This window comes from Myxocyprinus asiaticus, chromosome 12, assembly GCF_019703515.2.
Source record: "Myxocyprinus asiaticus isolate MX2 ecotype Aquarium Trade chromosome 12, UBuf_Myxa_2, whole genome shotgun sequence".
Classification (NCBI taxonomy): domain Eukaryota; kingdom Metazoa; phylum Chordata; class Actinopteri; order Cypriniformes; family Catostomidae; genus Myxocyprinus; species Myxocyprinus asiaticus.
The window spans coordinates 34,575,191-34,595,753 of NC_059355.1; the positions used below are offsets into that span (position 1 = coordinate 34,575,191).

At 39.1% G+C, this 20,563-nt stretch overlaps 1 protein-coding gene across 1 annotated transcript in view; it reads left to right on the forward strand.

Moving 5' to 3' along the window:
* The window catches only part of herc2 (HECT and RLD domain containing E3 ubiquitin protein ligase 2), an 85,101-nt gene extending 69,948 nt beyond the window's left edge, over nucleotides 1-15,153 (forward strand). Inside the window, exons 77-93 of the mRNA XM_051711761.1 lie at nucleotides 2-117; nucleotides 811-1,009; nucleotides 1,477-1,691; nucleotides 3,704-3,881; nucleotides 4,778-4,939; nucleotides 5,027-5,118; nucleotides 5,205-5,344; nucleotides 5,642-5,829; nucleotides 6,246-6,443; nucleotides 6,559-6,642; nucleotides 8,592-8,733; nucleotides 9,024-9,218; nucleotides 9,363-9,475; nucleotides 12,231-12,421; nucleotides 12,743-12,848; nucleotides 12,946-13,158; nucleotides 13,493-15,153. Coding sequence (XP_051567721.1) covers nucleotides 2-117; nucleotides 811-1,009; nucleotides 1,477-1,691; nucleotides 3,704-3,881; nucleotides 4,778-4,939; nucleotides 5,027-5,118; nucleotides 5,205-5,344; nucleotides 5,642-5,829; nucleotides 6,246-6,443; nucleotides 6,559-6,642; nucleotides 8,592-8,733; nucleotides 9,024-9,218; nucleotides 9,363-9,475; nucleotides 12,231-12,421; nucleotides 12,743-12,848; nucleotides 12,946-13,158; nucleotides 13,493-13,765 — 2,805 coding nt within the window. The 3' untranslated portion in view covers nucleotides 13,766-15,153. The remainder of the gene's footprint in view (nucleotide 1; nucleotides 118-810; nucleotides 1,010-1,476; nucleotides 1,692-3,703; nucleotides 3,882-4,777; nucleotides 4,940-5,026; nucleotides 5,119-5,204; nucleotides 5,345-5,641; nucleotides 5,830-6,245; nucleotides 6,444-6,558; nucleotides 6,643-8,591; nucleotides 8,734-9,023; nucleotides 9,219-9,362; nucleotides 9,476-12,230; nucleotides 12,422-12,742; nucleotides 12,849-12,945; nucleotides 13,159-13,492) is intronic.
* Nucleotides 15,154-20,563: the final 5,410 nt, after the last annotated feature.

The following is a 20,563-nucleotide window of genomic DNA, read 5'->3' on the forward strand; positions in this document are numbered from 1 at the left end:
GGTGGCAAAGAAAATCCGTGAGCTGATGGCAGACCATGAGAACATGAACACACTTCACGAGAGTCACGATCTGTTCAAGAGAGAGCAGGATGAGCAACTAGTGCAGTGGATGAACAGGTAAATCGTCTTTATGGGTCATCCAAACACCACAGATTAGATTGCAGATTACCCAGCAGCAATGCTGCAGGCAGTGCTGAACATCAATTCTCAAATCCTTTCAGTCAGAAATGTAATAATGGTTGAAATGGAAGTTCCATGCTTTTAGTAGTTGTTACACATTGATAAATATCAATGGCCTTGAAAAGGGAAATTTTATTCTACATAAGGATGGTCCACCAAGATGGTCGCCATGTTTAGATGACAACCAGCAGCTCAGTGCTACTTTATCTCAGTAACCCCAATTATCAGTTGTGAAATCAATCATGAGTGACAAATGCACCTAAAATAGGGTATTTATCCAATCACATCCGTTTTCAATTTTGAGGGATACTTCATCCATGCTGATAGGAGTAACCACTGTTAAATCAGCTAATAAAACAAAACTCTTAGTGCATCTGTTCCTATGTGTCGTTTTAGTAAAATTTCTATGAAAATTTGTGAGCTGATGGCAGACCATGAGCACGTGAAAATTTTTCATGAGAGTCATGACCTGTTCAAGAGAGAGTAGGATGAGCAGCTAGTCAAACTGTCAAATCAGCCAGTGAAACATATACACATTTTCATTATTTTTTTTACTGCATCTGTACATGTGTCATTTAAGTAAAAATTTCTATGTATAGTGATTGTTCCTGGTACATGTTGGCTCTCTAGGCGGCCGGATGATTGGACGCTCTCAGCGGGCGGCAGTGGGACCATCTACGGCTGGGGACACAACCACCGGGGTCAGTTAGGTGGTATTGAAGGAGCGAAAGTCAAAGTTCCCACGCCAACAGAAGCCCTGGCCACACTGAGACCTGTTCAGCTGATCGGTGGAGAGCAGACCCTGTTCGCTGTCACTGCAGATGGGAAAGTAAGGCTTCAACTGCTTTTTACATTTAAAAGAAAAAGTGCGTTTATTTCTGCACCACTAGTGGCACCAAATGGAATTGCAAAAATTGCTGTTCACTTACAGGTTTTTCAAACATTCCACCAATCTTTCTTTGGTCGGAAAAACAAATAGCCACACCTTTAAACTCACTCCATCGGTTGAACCGATGTTACAATGTTAACATCGAAAAAACTAGATGCTTCTCCTTTAATATTTTGATAGACTAATCAACACCCAAAAGAGTCACCCATCAAAATATTGTCCAAGTAGATGTTTAATTTACTGCAACAGTCTGTACTGTTTGTTAAAAATGTGCATTTCATTTCTATTTTTCTCTCAGCTAATGCAACATTTATGAAAGGAATGCCGATGTTGTATATTCAGCATTCACTCTAATATCAGTAGTTTTGTCAGTGGAACAATGTCCTTAATATCTTTGTTGTCCTCAGCTGTATGCTACGGGATACGGTGCAGGCGGTCGTCTGGGAATAGGGGGCACAGAGTCCGTCTCCACCCCGACCCTGCTGGAGTCGATTCAGCATGTGTTCATCCGGAAGGTAGCTGTGAACTCTGGAGGGAAGCACTGCTTGGCTCTCTCATCTGAAGGAGAACTGTACTCTTGGGGAGAGGCTGAAGATGGGAAACTGGGCCATGGCAACAGAAGGTCAGGACCCTATTTTTTGTATTATACACATATTATGGTATTGCCATGTTGTCTTTGGACATATACCATGGTAATATTATGGTATTCATTAAAGTGCTTTGAGGTACCATATAAATACCATGGTACAGTTGAAGTCAGAAGTTTACTTACACTTAGGTTGAAGTCATTTAAAACTACCACTCCACAGATTTCATATTATCAAACTGTAGTTTTGGCAAGTCATTTAGGACATCTACTCTGTGCATGACACAAGTAATTTTTCCCAACAATTATTTACAGACAGATTGTTTCACTTTTAAATGACTATCACAATTCCAGTGGGTCAGAAGTTTACATACACTAGGTTAACTGTGCCTTTAAGCAGCTTGGAAAATTCCAGAAAATGATGTCAAGTCTTTAGGCAATTAGCCAATTAGCTTCTGATAGACTAATTGGCTAATTGGAGTCAATATGAGGTGTACCTGTGGATGTATTTTAAGGCCTAACTTCAAACTCTGTGCCTCTTTGCTTGACATCATGGGAAAATCAAAAGAAATCAGCCAAGACCTCATAAAAAATTTTTGGACCTCTGAAGGTACCACATTCATCTGTACAAACAATAGTACGCACATGTAAACACCATGGGACCACACAGCCATCATACCGCTCAGGAAGGAGACGCATTCTGTCTCCTAGAGATGAACGTATTTTGGTGCGAAAAGTGCAAATCAATCCCAGAACAACAGCAAAGGACCTTGTGAAGATGCTGGTGGAAACAGGTAGACATGTATCTATATCCACAGTAAAATGGGTCCGATATCGACATAACCTGAAAGGCTGTTCAGCAAGGAAGAAGCCACTGTTCCAAATGCCAAGTGCACATGGGGACAAAGATCTTACTTTTTGGAGAAATATCCTCTGGTCTGATGAAAAAAAAATTGAACTGTTTGGCCATAATGACCATCATTATGTTTGGAGGAAAAAGGGTGAGGCTTGCAAGCCAAAGAACACCATCCCAACTTTGAAGCATGGTGGTGGCAGCATCGTGTTGTGGGGGTGCTTTGCTGCAGGAGAGACTTATGCACTTCATAAAATAGATGGCATCATGAGGAAGTAAAATTACATGGATATATTGATGCAACATCTCAGACATCAGCCAGGAAGTTAAAGCTTGGTCACAAATGGGTCTTCCAAATAAACAATGACCCCAAGCATACCTCCAAAGTTGTGGCAAAATGGCTTAAGGACAACAATGTCAAGGTACTGGAGTGGCCATCACAAAGCCCTGACCTCAATCCGTGGGCAGAACTGAAAAAGCATGTGCGAGCAAGGAGGCCTACAAACCTGACTCAGTTACACCAGTTCTGTCTGGAGGAATGGGCCAAAATTCCAGCAACTTATTGTGAGAAGCTTGTGGAAGGCTACCTAAAATGTTTGGCCCAAGTTAAACAATTAAGGCAATGCTATCAAATACTAACAAAGTGTATGTAAACTTCTGACCCACTGGGAATGTGATGAAAGAAATAAAAGCTGAAATAATTCTCTCCACTATTATTCTGACATTTCACATTCTTAAAATAAAGTAGTGATCCTAACTGACCTAAGACAGGGAATGTTTTCTATGATTAAATGTCAGGAATTGTATTAACATGAGTTTAAATGTATTTGGCTAAGGTGTATGTAAACTTCTGAACTTCAACTGTATATGCATATGTTAATCATACAGTACCATGCTTCATAACAAAGTACCACTGGTATTACCATCTGACACCATGTTCCGTGATACCGCCACGGTAGTTTTTGTAAGGGAAATCCATCATGGGTAATCTGTAACAATTTGTCGGTTTATTTCACAAACAATACTGAAGCCCTATAACAATCAACATCAGAACAGAACAACTTTGAAGCTGTAGTTCCTTGTGGAACCAAAAGTTATAACCCACTCAAATATGTGTGCCAGAGTGTCACTGATTCTGTTGAGCAGCTTTAACTAAGTACAGTATGTGTGACTGGCACTGCTGTTCTTTTCCCAGCCCATGTGACCGTCCACGCGTGATTGAGTCTCTGAGAGGGGTGGAGGTGGTGGACATCGCTGCTGGAGGGGCCCACAGCGCCTGCATCACAGCCAGCGGAGAACTCTACACATGGGGCAAGGGCCGCTACGGGCGTCTTGGTCACGGAGACAGTGAAGACCAGCTTAAACCAAAACTGGTGTGTTCAAGAAGCATTCAACACTTGGAGACAGTCTATAGACTATTGTAATTCTGTTTACTCGTGATTTCTGAAGACATCTATTAGAAATGTTTTGAATAGGTTGAATAATCAGTGTTGGGTAGGCTAATTGTAAAATTGTGTCAACATGATGCTCATCAATAAAAGCTGTTAAACTACAATCCCAGCTACCCTTTTGAAAAAGTAGTTAGCTACACTACAAGTTACTAAAAAAAAGTAGCTAACTCAATTGCAACTATTTAAGGGGGTATTATCTTTTGAGTTTTATCAGATTATTTTATTTCATAAATCAGAGCAGTATTTATCTGGCACAAAAACAATAAGAATCTCAATAAAGATGATAGCATCACATATTTACAGATAAGTTTACAACTAATAAAACTAAAGAATGTTTAGTTTATTTAATCAAAAACATGGCAATAAAAAGCAGTAGTTCATTAAATATTGATTACAAAATATAAATATTAATAAATACTAAATATTTATAATATACTAAAATAACAATTTAAATTTTTGATTTAAAAATTGTTTTTATATTTTATAATATGAACGTTTTTATTTTTTTAAATGAGGTGTAAAATATCTGTAATGACTCAGAACACATTTTCCTTTTTGTTGATGTTGTTCACCAGTTTAAACAAAACGATTCACTTAAAACAATCAAGCTTCCCAACACTATTTGACAGGGAGCGGATATTCTCAGGAAGGGAGTTGGATGGTTTTAAAAGCAGCTGTGCTACTCTCACACTTCTGAAAAATGTAGTTAAGTTAGTAGTGTTGCTGCTTGTAATTAGTTACTCGCCAACACATTTCATGTTTAATCTGCTTTGTGTGTGTGTGTGTGTGTGTGTGTGTGTGTGTGTGTGTGTGTACAGGTGGAGGCTCTGCAGGGTCACCGGGTGATAGACATGGCGTGTGGCAGTGGTGACGCTCAGACCCTCTGTCTCACTGATGATGACATGGTGTGGTCATGGGGGGATGGAGACTATGGCAAACTGGGGAGAGGAGGAAGTGACGGATGTAAAGTGCCTATGAAGGTGAGACTGCTGCTTTACTTAAACTAGCATCAAAGGTTCAGTGCCTCAGATGTGACTCATCTCATCTCATCTCTCTTTGTTTTTTAGATTGACTCATTAACTGGATTGGGTGTAGTAAAAGTGGAGTGCGGCTCACAGTTCTCTGTGGCTCTCACAAAGTCTGGTGCAGTTTACACATGGTAATTAATCCCACATTGAAGTGGTACATAAATTGTTTCCTCACAAAAAAAAGGATTCCATGTTTACATTTTGTGGTGTGTTTTAGGGGGAAGGGTGACTACCACAGATTAGGACACGGCTCGGATGATCATGTCCGCAGACCCCGGCAGGTCCAGGGTTTGCAAGGCAAGAAGGTCATTGCCATAGCAACGGGCTCTCTTCACTGTGTGTGCTGCACTGAAGATGGTATGACATCAAACACTTGTTTGTTTGTAATCTTTTCATTCAACTGCTTTCATTGTTTAATGTTAGGCAGAAATTTGTAATGTCTATATAATCCTTTATAAAAAAAAAAAGATTATAACGTATAATTTTGTTCAAAATCTTTAGTGTATAAAATCTTTGTAGCATTTTGTAGTTGTTTCTCAGCAGGTGTTTGTTAAAGTTGTCAGACACAGCCCAAGTGTTTAAGTTTACAAAGAGATTGCTTATAAGTTGTATTTTGGTGAAGTTTTTACTGAAAGTGTGAATGTAAACTCACAGGGGAAGTGTACACATGGGGTGACAATGATGAGGGTCAGCTCGGCGATGGGACCACCAATGCCATTCAGAGACCCAGGCTTGTGGCAGCTCTGCAGGGCAAAAAGATCAACAGGGTGGCCTGTGGCTCAGCACACACCCTGGCCTGGTCCACAAGCAAACCCACCAATGCTGGAAAACGTCCTACTCAGGTACCACACCACCAATTATAGCTCAATCACTTGGGATCACAAAAAAATCTCAAGGATGTAAATATTTGCAAGTTCTACTTTTTTAAAGTGATATTTTACCCCAAAATATCAATTCTGTCATCATTTACCCAGCCCATGTCCAAATCTGTATGACTTTCCTCCAAGGAGCACAAAAGGAGATATTAGGCAGAATGTTGGCCTCAGTCGCCATTCACTTTCATTGCATCTTTTTTTCCAAACAATGAAAGTGAATGGTGACTGAGGATAATATTCTGCTTAATATCTCCATTTGTGCTCCTTGGAGGAAAGTCATACAGGTTTGGGCAGAACTGGCAAATATTTAGCTCTTTAGTAACATTTTGTGATTAATATTTGTGTGAACTTTCCCTGTAACTAAATATGTTTGTGGATTTTAGGTGCCTATGGAGTACAACCACCTGAATGAGATCCCCATCATAGGCCTGAGGAACCGGCTCCTGCTGCTGCACCACATCTCAGAGATCTTCTGCCCCTGCATCCCCATGTTTGACCTGGAAGGACGACTGGGCGAGACGGGACATGGCTTCTCCGTTGGCTTCGACACACTTCGTGGAATCCTCATATCGCAGGGCAAGGTGAGAATATGCATGTGTGCATTCTTATAGCTACATAACTGAACACTGTCACATGATGGCATTTGTCTTCATGCAGTTGACCTCTGAACATTCCTCTGTTTTTCTTTATCTTTAGGAAGCTGCATTCCGTAAGGTTGTGCAGGCAACCATGGTTCGAGACCGACAACATGGGCCAGTGGTGGAGCTGAACAGGATACAGGTATACTTGTATATGAAAAAAATAAAAATAAACTCCTGAGATGCTTAAAAATATCTTGATAGCTAGCTCTCTAGATTCAGAGTAAGAGCCTGTGAGATTGTATATGTAGCTTGATGATTCCAGTCAACTGGTACCTGATTTAGCCTAAAAAATGTATCTCATCATCATAATGAACAATTTAGTTGTAATGTACTAAAACAGCTACTGCTGTGTGATCTTATTAGTGCTTACTAAGGCAAGCATCAATATTACTATTACTCATGATTAGGGAGTTGAACAAGCGATCAGACGTAAAAAAAAAAAAAAAAGACTTGCATTACAGAAGGGACCTGAGGCATGTCTAAGCACAAGAATATCAAACAATTGGGTGTGGGCTCTTTTGACTTTGTCCAGCAAGTAAGCACTCGCATTTTCTTCATAAAAAATATTATCTTCATTTAAGGATTATCCCATTTTAACTAATCATAGTAGTTACTGATGCAGGTTGTTCTTTTTTCATTGTTTGATACAGTATGTCAAAATCGATAAACAAGTGCTATTATTAAATATTTGACATATTTTGTATTTGCTTATTGTAAGGCATTTTAGTTACTACTTTTGAATTTTTTTTTGGTTGTTTTCGGTGGTTTGTAATAGATCAAACTTTTAGGAAAAATTCTTCCCAGCTGCTAAACACCTTACTGTCATTGGTCCACATCTTCAGTAGGTGTGACCTGTAGCTTCACCTACTTTGAGGCCGACAAAGGGATAGTTCACTCAAAAATGAAATGTCTCTCACCATTTACTCACCCTCATGCCATCCCAGATGCGTATGACTTTCTTTCCTCTACAGAACACAAATGAAGATTTTTAGAAGAATATTTCAGCTCTGTAGGTCCATAGAATGCAAGTGAATGGGGGCCAAAGTTTTGAAGCTCCAAAATCCACATAACGGCAAAATAAAAGTACTCCAGATGACACTGGTGGTTAAATCCATATCTTCTGTAGCAATATGATAGGTGTGGGTGGGAAACAGATCAATAATTAAGTCCTTTTTCCTTCACTTTCACTTTCTCCTTCTCTTTTTGGTGATGCACATTCTTTGTGGATATCGCCCCCTACTGGGCGGGGAGTAGAATTTATGATAAATAATTACTTAAATACTGATTTATTTTTCGCCCACACCTATCATATCATGTCTGAACACATGGATTTAACAACTGGAGGCATATGGATTACTTTTATGATGCCTTTGTGGATTTTGGCGCTTCAAAATTTTGGCACCCATTCACTTGCGTTGTTTGGCTGAAATATTCTTCTAAAAATCTTCATTTGATTTCTGCTGAAGAAAAAGTCATACACATCTGGGATGTCAGGAGGGTGAGTGAATCATGAGAGAATTTTCATTTTTGGCTGAACTATCCCTTTAAGATCAGGCAAAATGAACACACCAGCATGCAGTTATTAGCAAGCTGGTGCAAATTTACCTACATCTGTACGATCGTTTGAATAGAGATATTTTCCAAGACCATGTCACGCGATCATGTTTTTTGTTTGTTTATTTAATTAGTCTACAAAAGGAATCAAATCTACTCAGATACTAAAAAAAAAGTGCAGCGAAATCATTCACACATCTGCCCATAGTAAGGTATGCCTATAATTATTCTTTTGTCTGTATTCTTCCCATGAACACTCTTACCAATCTTAGCAGTAGCATCAGTGTCATCCTAAATGACAGTGTAATCCGTGCATATTATGGCCGCATATAGTGTGTTAGCGCATTAGCGCCATTAATTCAGAATGTAAACAAGACAAACTACACATTATCTGCTGCATATATATTACTTTAAATAATAAAGTAGTGAAGCCGGAAAACATAAGAGTGGAGTTCATGCCTCAGGGCTGAAGTGCTGTATAAAGAGCAGCCCAAAATAATTTAACTCCTCTGTCTCTTTCTCTGTCTCACTCAGGTCAAGCGGTCTCGCAGTAAAGGAGGGCTGGCGGGGCCTGATGGCACTAAGTCAGTGTTTGGGCAGATGTGTGCCAAGATGAGCTCTTTCAGCCCAGACAGTCTTCTGCTGCCACACCGGGTGTGGAAGGTCAAGTTTGTGGGTGAGTTTCTATTGAAACATAAGGCGTGGGATAATTCTATATGAGATGGCGAAAGTGTGAGGGAAAGACAGATAGGTCATGTGTTCTCCACATTTCTTGCATCCAATCCAAATGTGGTTTGATATCTGATTAAAAATGTATTATTTTATTTATTTAGCTAGATTTTTTTTTATTTGTATTTTTGTTTTTGAATGTGTCTTAGTCTTACAGCAGACCAACAACCTTAAAGATCTGATTTGAAAACCAGATTGGATTTGTGCAATGTGAACAAAGCCTGTATATGTTTGTAGGCGAGTCAGTGGATGACTGTGGCGGAGGATACAGTGAATCTATCGCAGAGATGTGCGAGGAGCTTCAAAATGGGCTCACTCCTCTCCTCATCGTCACTCCTAATGGCCGAGATGAGTCAGGAGCCAACAGAGACTGTTTCCTGCTCAACCCAGCCGCCAAATCCCCTCTGCACATGAACATGTTTCGCTTCCTAGGTACCCAGTCACAGCCCTGCTTGTGTATTCCACACTCAAAATGCTTTCAAGTCTCGATTAAAGAGTCCATATTTTCATCTGTAGCACTCTCCTCCAGTAGATCTTGATATAACGTACTTTGATGTTCTGTGTGTGTGTACATAGGGGTGCTCCTGGGCATAGCCATCCGTACAGGAAGTCCTCTGAGTCTGTATCTGGCTGAACCTGTGTGGAAGCAGCTCGCAGGCATGAATCTGACTATCGCTGATCTCAGTGAGGTAGGACTATGTGTTTGTGTGTGGTTGGACACTAAAGCCTAAATGAATGTATGATGATTATTTTTGCATCTAATTTCTAATGCCGGTTGCATACATTTTGCTGTGATTTTGTCATCTGATGATAATTTGTAGGGATTGTAAAAGATATCTTTTTGTCATACTTCTGATGTGTGGGTTATTTTGATACTACTTGTCCATCAGACTTGAGAAAGGAGCTTTTTCCAGGGCAATAAAAGAAATGAGTTTCATGCTGTTATTCAGTGCTCTGGGATAATGCCTCATTGTAAAAGAGCTTGTTCTGTTTCACTCTACAGTATGAGTATGTTTGTAGTTTAAGCTTATGCAAGGCCTCTCAGATTTGTTATATAAATTAATGGAACGGGATCACATACCTTGTACATTCTTTACATTTGTCCTGGTGGAAGTCAGCTAACTTGAATTGTAGTAATAAATCTGCCGCCTGTAATGCAGATATAAGCCACTTGTATCTCTCTAAAGCTGTGTGGTGCATGTATACTACAGTAATATTGCATCACATGCAATTTACCATCTTTTACCAGTGCTTTAATCCAGGGGTTCCCAACCTTTTTATGCCAGCTGAACCCCTTTGACCTAAAACATGGGTTTTCAAACATCCAAAAATCTAAAGGCAGCAGTATATTTTCATGAATAAAGACCCATTTACACTTTGTGGGAAACATAGTTAGCATGAACAGGATGTTTGCTAAATTAAATTGGTTTTTATTTTGTCATTGAACTGAAGCTGACAAAAATGATTAAAATATTAATTGCATTTTCCTCAGACCCCCTAGCATGCCCATAGGGGTTCCCGGACCCCAGTTTCAAAAACCCCTGAACTAAAATATTTAAAGGGATAATTCACCCAAAATGAAAATTCTCTCATCATTTACTTACCTTCATGCCATCCCAGATGTGTATGACTTTCTTTCTTCTGCAGAACTCAAAGTTTTTAGAAGAAAATCTCAGCTCTGTAGGTCCATACAATGCAAGTGAATGGTGAAAAGGGACATAAAGGCAGCATAAAAGTAATCCACATGACTCCAGTGGTTAAATCCATGTTTTCAGAACCAATATGATAGGTGTGGGTAACAAAACAGATCAATATTTACTGTATTTTATTGATTTTGACTGTAAACCTACACTTTCACTTCCACATTTAGCCACCTACTGGTTGGAGCTTATCAAAGGTGGAGATTTATAATAAAAAAAGGACTTAAATGTTGATTGATTTTCTCACCCACACCTATCATATCACTAAAGAAGACATGGATTTAGCCATCATATGGATTACTTTATTACATATGGATTACTATTATGCTGCCTTTAAATTTTGGATCTCCTGAGTTCTGGTCACCATTCATTTGTTTTGTGAGGACCAACAGAGCTGAGATATTCTTCTAAAAATCTTCACTTGTGTTCTGTAGAAGAAAGTCCTACAGGGATGGCAAGAGGGTGAGTAAATGAGAAGAGAATTTAAATTTTTGGGTGAACTATCTCTTTAAGTACCCCCTAAAATTTTAGGTAATGAATTCAATTAAAAACGTGTACAAATTTGTAAAATGTGCCAGTCAAAACCTAGTTAGGAAGCCCTGCATGACAAAGTGTAGAAAATAAAAGTAAAGGAATAAAGTAACTTTGAATAAACAGAATAATCTTGGCTGTGTGTGACATACGTAATGGAGTCATCAAGTGAGTGTGTGCAAACGTGTCATGTGTAATAATGAATATGAGAACCCTCTCCTGCGTTCAAACTTGGATCATGTGTTGCTGAGCCGTTTGCAGTGATGGCGTTTCACAATGCAGGATGTCTTGTGTTCACAGAGCATCTGTTGTTTCCTGCCATTTGCCTGGAGATATCAGAAAGGTTAAAGCAAAGATTATCAAGCACAAGACAGCATTGAGACACTGACCATGCGTGCACACACATCCCTGTACTGTAGACAGGTTTAGATTCTCCAAAGTGGTCTTCGTTGAATGATTATTGAATAACCGGCCTACCTACAGTAGTGTTAACAGGATACCAAAATTTTAGTAGTCAATACCAATGCTAGCAAAACTGAAATGCCATTAAACGTTATATTTGAAAGGTTTGCATACATAATACAAAAAAACCAAAGCAATAGCATACAGTCTTCAAGCCAAAGTACTTCTAAGCCCTTCCATAACCTGTGGTGAAGCCTTGGCCCATGAATATTAATTAGGTCAGGTGACTGGATGTTTAAGTATGACTTACAAAGCAACACAAGCCTTGGCCAAAATATGAATTGTAACTTACAGAATTAAATCAAAACCATAGAGATTTTTTTCTTGGTGTTTTTTTTTTTTTTTTTTCACCCAATTTGGAATGTCCAATTCCCAATGTGCTTTTAAGTCCTCGTGGTCCCGTAGTGATTCGCCACAGTCCGGGTGGCGGAGGGCGAATCCCAGCTGCCTCCGCGTCTGAGACCGCCAACCCGCGCATCTTATCACGTGGCTTGTTGAGCGCGTTGCCACGGAGACATAGCACATGTGGAGGCTTTACGCCATCCACCGCAGCATCCACGCTCAACTCACCACGTGCCCCACCGAGAACGAACCACATTATAGCGACCACGAGGAGGTAACCCCATGTGATTCTACCCTCCCTAGCAACCGGGCCAATTTGTTTGCTTAGGAGTCCTGGCTGGAGTCACTCAGCATAAATGCCCTGTTTTATTGGACTCTGACCCTCAACCATTTCTTTCTTTTGTGTTAGGTGGACAAGGACTTCATCCCTGGTCTGATGTATATCAGAGATAATGAGGCATCTGCAGAGGAGTTTGAAGCCATGCCTCTTCCCTTTACTGTGCCCAGTGCCTACGGACAGGAAGTGCAGCTCAGCTCCAAACATTCCCACATCAGCCTGGAGAACCGCAGTGAATATGTGCGGCTAGCAATAAACTACAGGTGTGCCTACAGTTCTGTAAATAACAGTTTCGTAAATCTAGCAAGCGTCGCACATAATTAATAACGTACTGCAAATACTGAAGACAAATACTGTGATATAATGCGTAGATACTGAGGTATTCATCTCCACGGAGTGCGTTTTGACATGTTGATCGGCTGAAGGAAAGTCGGGCGGTTGCTCCCAGGCCCTTGTGCCTTCCGCATGCAAGCTTTGTCAGTGTGACTTACACCATCTGTTTTTTTTTTCTCTCAACAACGCGACTTTATTTTCGGAAAATACGGGATGTCCATATGCTCACACATGTTCTTTTGTTCTTACAGACTGCACGAGTTTGATGAGCAGGTATCTGCAGTGAGGGAAGGTATGGCACGTGTGGTACCTGTGCCTCTTCTCTCTCTCTTCACTGGCTATGAGCTGGAGACCATGGTGGGTGCTTTCACCATCACTGACATAAATGCACATTGAGCCTATATGTCGTCTTCATGAATATTTTCTCAAGGCCACTGTTGTGTGTGTTGTGTAGGTGTGTGGAAGCCCAGACATCCCACTGCACCTGCTGAAATCAGTGGCCACCTACAAAGGTGTGGAGCCCACCGCTCCTCTCATCCAGTGGTTCTGGGAGGTGATGGAGTCTTTCTCCAACACTGAACGCTCCCTCTTCCTCAGGTTTGTCTGGGGACGCACACGCCTGCCCAGGACCATTGCGGATTTCCGTGGACGGGACTTTGTGGTGCAGGTAAAAGAACTTGAGACTATTTGAAAATGTCTTTCAAGTATTGTCCACCCACTTCTGTGGAAGTGGTTAGTAACTAGCAAAGGCAACATTTTCAGGGAATAATTATTTTAGGGACAACATGATAGTGAGTAGATATTTGGGTTGAACAATCCCTGTTAATGTCTCAATACGAAGATTTTGACTTTGTTGACATTTTTTCACAGGATAGTCATTGCTGTATTTAATCATATTCAAACTCTTAATCACACATTGTTTAGACAGAAAGGAAAGTTTATATAATAGAAACGTCTTTATTCTTAGAAGTGCTCATTCAGTTTCTGCTCTATTTGACCAGGTGCTGGATAAATACAACCCACCTGACCACTTCCTCCCCGAGTCCTACACCTGTTTCTTCCTTCTCAAGCTGCCACGTTACTCCTGTAAGCTGGTGCTGGAGGAGAAGCTCAAGTATGCCATCCACTTCTGCAAGTCCATTGACACGGACGACTACGCACGCATCGCTCTAACCGGAGAGCCTGCCGCAGATGACAGCAGTGACGACTCTGATAATGAGGATGCTGACTCGTTTGCATCAGACTCCACACAGGATTACCTGACCGGGCACTGAGCTCTAACCCCCTGGTTAAACCCCCAGTGTCTCAAACACGCACATACGCACATACACACACACACACATACATACACACAGGCACACTAATATGGTGTGGTGAGTTGTAGGAAGTCTTCAAAATAAGCTGCCAAGAAGTTTAAAAAAAAACTGAACTGAAGATGTCCGTTTTAACCTCACTTATTAATGTGCATAGGTACAAATACAACTAAGTGAAGAGAAATAAGTGTATATCATTATGTGCAATTAGCTTTAAAGCACTATTAAGCTGATGAAGAGCAAGTTGGAGAGAATTTTATTTTAATCTTTGTTGTGAAGAGAAACAGGACGACTGGAGAAACTGCACATCTCTGTGCGTTAAACATTGTGTTCACGTTTTATTACAGAGGACAGACCGTTTAGCCTAGCACTGTGGTAGACTACTCCTGACAGGTGTTTCTGTAAAGATCTCCACATCAGCTTTATTATGTGTTAAACTGCTAGTATTATGAACAGTATCTCTGCCTCTTTATTTGAAAATGGCAGTGTTTCTCAATAAGATCTTTTTTGTTTACTTTGCGAGGTTCATATGTTTTGTTTTCTGTTTTTTGATGAGTGGAAGCCTGAACAGGAGTTGTTTTTAGGCCTTTGGTCACTGTATCCTCGCCTCCTCCCATCCGTGTCTGCACTGTTTTCCTTATGGAATGTATATAATTTGATTGTGCCATGTCTTTATGAGCTGTCTCATTCCCACATATAATAAATGTTAATTTCTGTTAATAAATTTAAATCACAATTTCTCTGGTAAGTTTTTCAGATTTTTATCACATTTTGTTTTCTTTTTGAATTACATATATTTATAAGTTTCAGTGTGTTTGTGGAGTTTTTATAGCAGTTAATACTTTTTCATATCAGGGATTCCATACTGGCAGAATCGTGCCAATTCTCATAATTAAAATAAAAACGCTGACGCTGGCCAAACCCGATATATTGGCCGATATATTTTTTTGTAAAATAGCCACCGTTTTTTTTTTTTTTTTTGTTCCAATTTAAATGTACATATAATAACTATACATTTTTAGTGTGTTTGTAGAGTTATGTGTTAATAGTTAATGCTTTTAAAATCAGGGTTTCCATACTGGCCGATTTAGGTCGATTCTCATAATTAAAATAAAAATGCTAAGGTTGGCCAAAATGGATATATCGGCTGATGTATGTTTGTAAAATAGCCAGTTTTTTATTTTTATTTTTATTTTGTTTTGAATTTACAAATAATTCTACATTTTTAGTGTGTTTGTAGAGTTATATGTTAATAGCAGTTAATACTATTCATATCAGGGTTTCCATACTGGCCGATTTAGGCTGATTCTCATAAATAAAATAAAAAAGCTACGGTTAGCCAAAACTGATATATTGGCTGATATATTTTTGTAAAAGAGCCACAGTTGTTTTTTGTTTGTTTTTTTCTTTTCTTTTTTTTAAAGTTTACTTTATTTCACATTTTTAGTGTGTTTGATGAACATACATAGCACTTATAATAGCATTTAGTGTTTTAATTCCCAAATGGTGCAAACTGTCATTGTTACCTTTTTTTTTTTTTTGTCATCCAATTAGACTTGCCATTTGCTGATGTAAACATTTTTGCCAATACCACTGTAACTAGGTATTGTGCTATACTTTCCAATGCGTTGATGTAACTTGCCATATAAATAAAAATGTACTGCTCTAATTGAAGGAAAAAAAAAAAAATCCTGATGTTATCTGCTTCCAATATCGGCAGATTCAGATCAATACCGACAAATAAATATAACCAATATAATCATGCATCCCCTCATCTACTTGAGTATAGGACAGGAGCTGGTAAAGTAAAACAAAAGTTAGGCAGAAGAGGTGCAAATTGACACTAGTCCTCAAGCCCTTCAATATCACCTACTTTAAAACTGATATTAAATTACATTAGAATAAACCAAAAACATTCTATAAGTGCATTTTTTAATATTTGAATTACAAAATAGCAATTTGCCATTGTTTAAGGTTAATACTCTTCTTAAACTGTAATTTCTTCTATGTATTTCTACTTTGGCTTTGAATGCACAACATTCATCTCATCTGAGATTTCTAGACCCCTATAAGTCTCATTATTCTCAAACACTAACGTAAACGGTTTAATAAAATTTCTCATAATTAATAAAATGACCCATACTAGCTTATGTGTTAAAGAGTGAGCGCTCCCACCCCCTTTTACAGGTCTCACATGCTGAAAAGTCAAGTGATGTTTATCCATGGACTGGCTGGACCGTGTGGCTTACTAAACATTACTTTTGGTTCACAGGGTTTCTTGTTAATGGGCTGCAGTAGTAAGCCCAGAGGTCAAAGGTTACATCGTAAACCCGCCTCCTCTATCCGCTGCCTACACCAAAGAGTGACGTAGAGTTGAAAGGATCTTAGGGCTGTTTGACAGAGAGGGAGGGGAAAGTATTTAATGATGGCTTAGAAATCAGGAGCATTCTTCGCCGTCTTAAAGGTTTTTCTTTCTTTCGTAATCAGAAATCACAGAGCACATTATGCTGGAGTGGGTCAGGTGCTCCACTCATGTTGGGTTGGCTCCAGGCAGGCAGGAGAAATGCGCAGTGAGAGTTGTAAAACATGTTCTTCCATTTCACATGGAACTAACGTCCCATCAGGTTCTGACTTTAATATTGTCTATTCTCTCATAAATTGGTCAAACACCCTATGGAAACTGGCACTTGTGTTGAGCAAGTTAAAGAACTCCGGTTTTATTGACCTGCAGAGACCCAGCAAATGAAATGTTATGTAAGATGAGTTGAATTATGAGTTGAAACTGTAGGGAGGGATTGTGTGCGGTCAATTTTTTTCATAGCTGATTTTAAGGAATTTGTGATTAGGAGAGCTCAGACAGGCAGTATCCTTTGATGGCTGGGTCAATTGGATATTTTATGGGATTCCAACAGTCACATACTGGATAAAGCTCTCTTTTCTGTACCTCTGGGTCTCTCCTTTCCTCATTGTTAACTGAAGACTCTGTTTGACCCCAGAAAGTCCAATTATGCACTTCACTGGGTTTCACAGTCTCTATCATGTCTGATATGTGTACACAAGTAAAAATCATCTCCCACAGGATCACCCGGACCTGATGCTACATCATAGTCTTTCCAGGGTTTATTCTGTGAGAACTGAGCAGGAAATGATTAGGAAATATGAACTGGTCGTATAGCTATGGAAGCCTGTTTCTGCCACCTCATTTAAAAAATAAATAAATCTAGTGCATTCTTTTTAAGATAACATGAAATTTTTTGACGTGCTTATATTTACTTTAATTTGAGTATCTCATTATTTAGAGAAATAAATTATATTGAGCATTTATTTGCAGATTGAATTGATTGTCCTCAGTTCAGTTCTCTCTCATCAGTATCAAACCACCATCAGTACATGCAAAATCAGAGATATATTTAAGCTGGGATTCATAAGGCAAGAAGACCGTATTGATTATAAGTGTTAGGGGTTTGTTCAAATACTAAATTTAGGTGCGTAATTTCTCTCACCACATTTGTGTTAAGGACATAAATGGTACTCAGTTGTGCGACTTGTTGAGGAGTGGTGTTCTACTACTTTTCTAAGTGATCGGACTCTAGATTTTTGCCTGGCAGACAATAAAAAGGGAGAAAAATTCCATAGGCTTGCATTGAAGGGTAGTGACACTACAGCCGTATCTGTGGATGAGAATATCATACAGAGTTGGGGGTGGGCTCTTTTGACCTGGGCCAGTAAGAAACCACCCAAAATACCCAAAAAACCTCAGCTCACAACCACTCAGAACACCTTAGCAAACACAAAGTCCTGGTCAGGGGTGGATTTAGTGATTTGGGGCCCCTAGGCAACGTACAGGATTCAGTCGATTTTCTCTTAAAGGTGCTGTAAGCCTTTTTATTATTATCATTTCATTTTTTATGGAATGGTATGGAGAAAATATTCCAACGCCCTGAAAAATATCACTGACTATGGTTACATGGACACCAGAAAGCGGCTTATTGCAAGGAAGCGGGTTATTGCGAGAAAACAGCGTTCCCGTTTACATGCACTGTATAGGTGGCGTACGTTACTCCCATATACATGTGACTCGGTCAATAAGCAGCTTTCTCCTCAGCAATGTCATTTTCCTGCAATGCTTGTGTAAACTTGTGGAAGACTTCACTATTTTACTCTCTGTTGATTCGCTTTATTTCCAGATATTCCAGAGTTGTTAATAATGTCTGACAACACATTATAAAAACACAATCTGGCTACTATGAACTACAATACTGTATAAACCACTACAATACCTTTCTTCTTTCTCACTCTCCCTCTTTCTTAATGCACTTTTCCTCCATCAACTTGACCTTGAATTAACTATATCCAAATTATTAGACTAAAAGTTGATTTTGCATGTTTTCTTGAATGCTTTGATCAACTTTTAAATGTGAAAACATAGTTTGCTAGATTTACGCTGCTAAATAGGGCGAAAACATGTCAACAGTCAGAGATTTATTTATTTATTTATTTTCATTTACGAGTGTCAACGCCCAGATCATAATCATCATCAGCACTGTGTATTGGTGACTATAGTGAGTGCTATGCTTGTGGAAGCAGCGGCAGGTGGCGGTGTAGGCTGTGCAGCAATCTGATCCATTTGGAAAGACAGTGTTACCTTAAGACGTCTCGGTTCAGTTACAAATTTTTCTCTCCACAAATTCAACCTAAACTGAACTAGCAACAATGTAGCTTAATTAGTAACTTGCAGCAGAGTATAAGGTGAAATCACACAGAACTGTCCGAGCGGTTTGGCTAACGTTCACCTGTTTACGAACTTGTGTAGATGCATAAAAACCTTGGAATATTCCACTACAGCCTAATCTGAGGGGGAAAGGGGTTGCATGCATTGATGGTGGTGAAAATAACAGCAATATCAATCAAATCGGTGTTGTAACAGTGATATTTAACATTTCAGCACATTATTTAGCATTAATGATAAAAACAAAGCATATTATTTGTATTTTTAGGGGGCTCTTGGCTTCTGGGTGCCCTAGGCAGATGCCTACCTTTGCCTAGTGCTAAGTCCGCCCCTGGCCCTGGTAAGCACCCAGAAAACCGAATCATGGTGGTGAGATTTGCAAGGGCAAGCAGCACTCAGAATATGTTAAAATCTAGTTTCATATATAAACGTACATTTTGTGGACATATGTAAAGTATATAACATACAGTAACATCATACATATGTGTAAAGTCTGTGCTTCTATATTAGAAGTTAGCCAAGATTATAGTATAGATCAGAGTATAGTATTGAAAAGTGAAAGAGCATGCACTATGTAGCTACAGTACACTTGGCTAAAACCCAAGATTAACTAGAAGTCACATGAAAATCTCTCTTACACTTTCCTCTTCCCCACAGCGATCAGCGACACACTTTCCAACCCGTGCATGTGATTCATCACACCACCTCCAGAATTGTTCAGCACTTCATATTCCACAACACTTAATTTGATTATGAAACGTGATGCAATTAAAACAGTGGGAGAATCAAAGCAAGTGTATGATTTTAGTTGCAAAACAACATGCCAACATTAAAGTCCTCAGAGCTGTGCATCAGAGTAAAAAGTTGCCCATCCACAATTCTTACCAGCTTTTGGTTATTTTTGGTAATTCTTTTAAAACTTAGAAAAAAAGGATAACATTATATCTGACCTCTGAGTTTAAAGTTAATGGCTAGTTTGATACCTCTGTGATATTAACGGTTTACTCTGTTTATCCACCTCTGTAACCCTCGACATAGATCCTTTTGATATTTCTTCTCATTCGTGGTGCTTAATTCATATGTGTTTGTAATTTGAAGCCTGCAATGCCCTTGAGATTTTGATGTTTGGGGCACAAAATGTATATGTAATTGACCGAATTCACGAAGCAGTTGCGCAACTTTTTCCAAGCAGTATTTCAGTGCATAAAACTTGCATTTTACTCACTAACCATTCACAATTCAGTGTAACCAGGATGCTCTGCACAGTTTCTAAATCAAAGGGATACTGTAGTCCCTTAAAAAATGAAAATACTGTCATCATGTGCTCACCCTCATGTTGTTCCAAACCCATAAGACTTTTTTCACACACCTCAGTGGAACACAAAAGGATGCGTTGGGCAGAATGTTCGTTTTGTGATGTTGTCGAGATTCCCAGATCACTTTACAACTCTATTATACAAAGCTCTTTTCTGAAACTAGAGGAGATGTGTGTGATTATGAGTTATTTTCCTTAAAGGGAATATTCAGGAGATTTAGAAGCAAAGGTATGCTCTCAATACTGTGTATGAGAAACAGTTAAGATAATAAAGAGATCCCTTTTCTACTGTAAAAGTCTTACAATGGAGAGGAAACAGATTAAACTACTCCTTGTTAAATCAAGTCTGGGTCAGTAAGACAGGGATGTATTTTAGGGCAGTGAGACTCCAGCCTTTGTAAGAAGGGGAAATCTTTAATCACCAACGTCATACATATTAAGTCACCAGTGAGTATTATGTGTACAAGTATTTAGCTATAGTTTTGAAGACAAAACTGTCCTGAATAGTGAGCTAAATCTGATAAAACTGCCTTTTGGGGACATTCAGGGACATCCTCAATTGGGAGAAAAAAAAATATTCATAAGAATTAGTTTATACTAAAATTGCAAATGGTTTTCATTTAAGGGTAGGGTTAGGGTTACTCTTATTCTTAACTTTTTATAAAAACAATAGGAGTCTATGGTGTGTCCCAATATGTAGTGTGTGTGTCCAGTT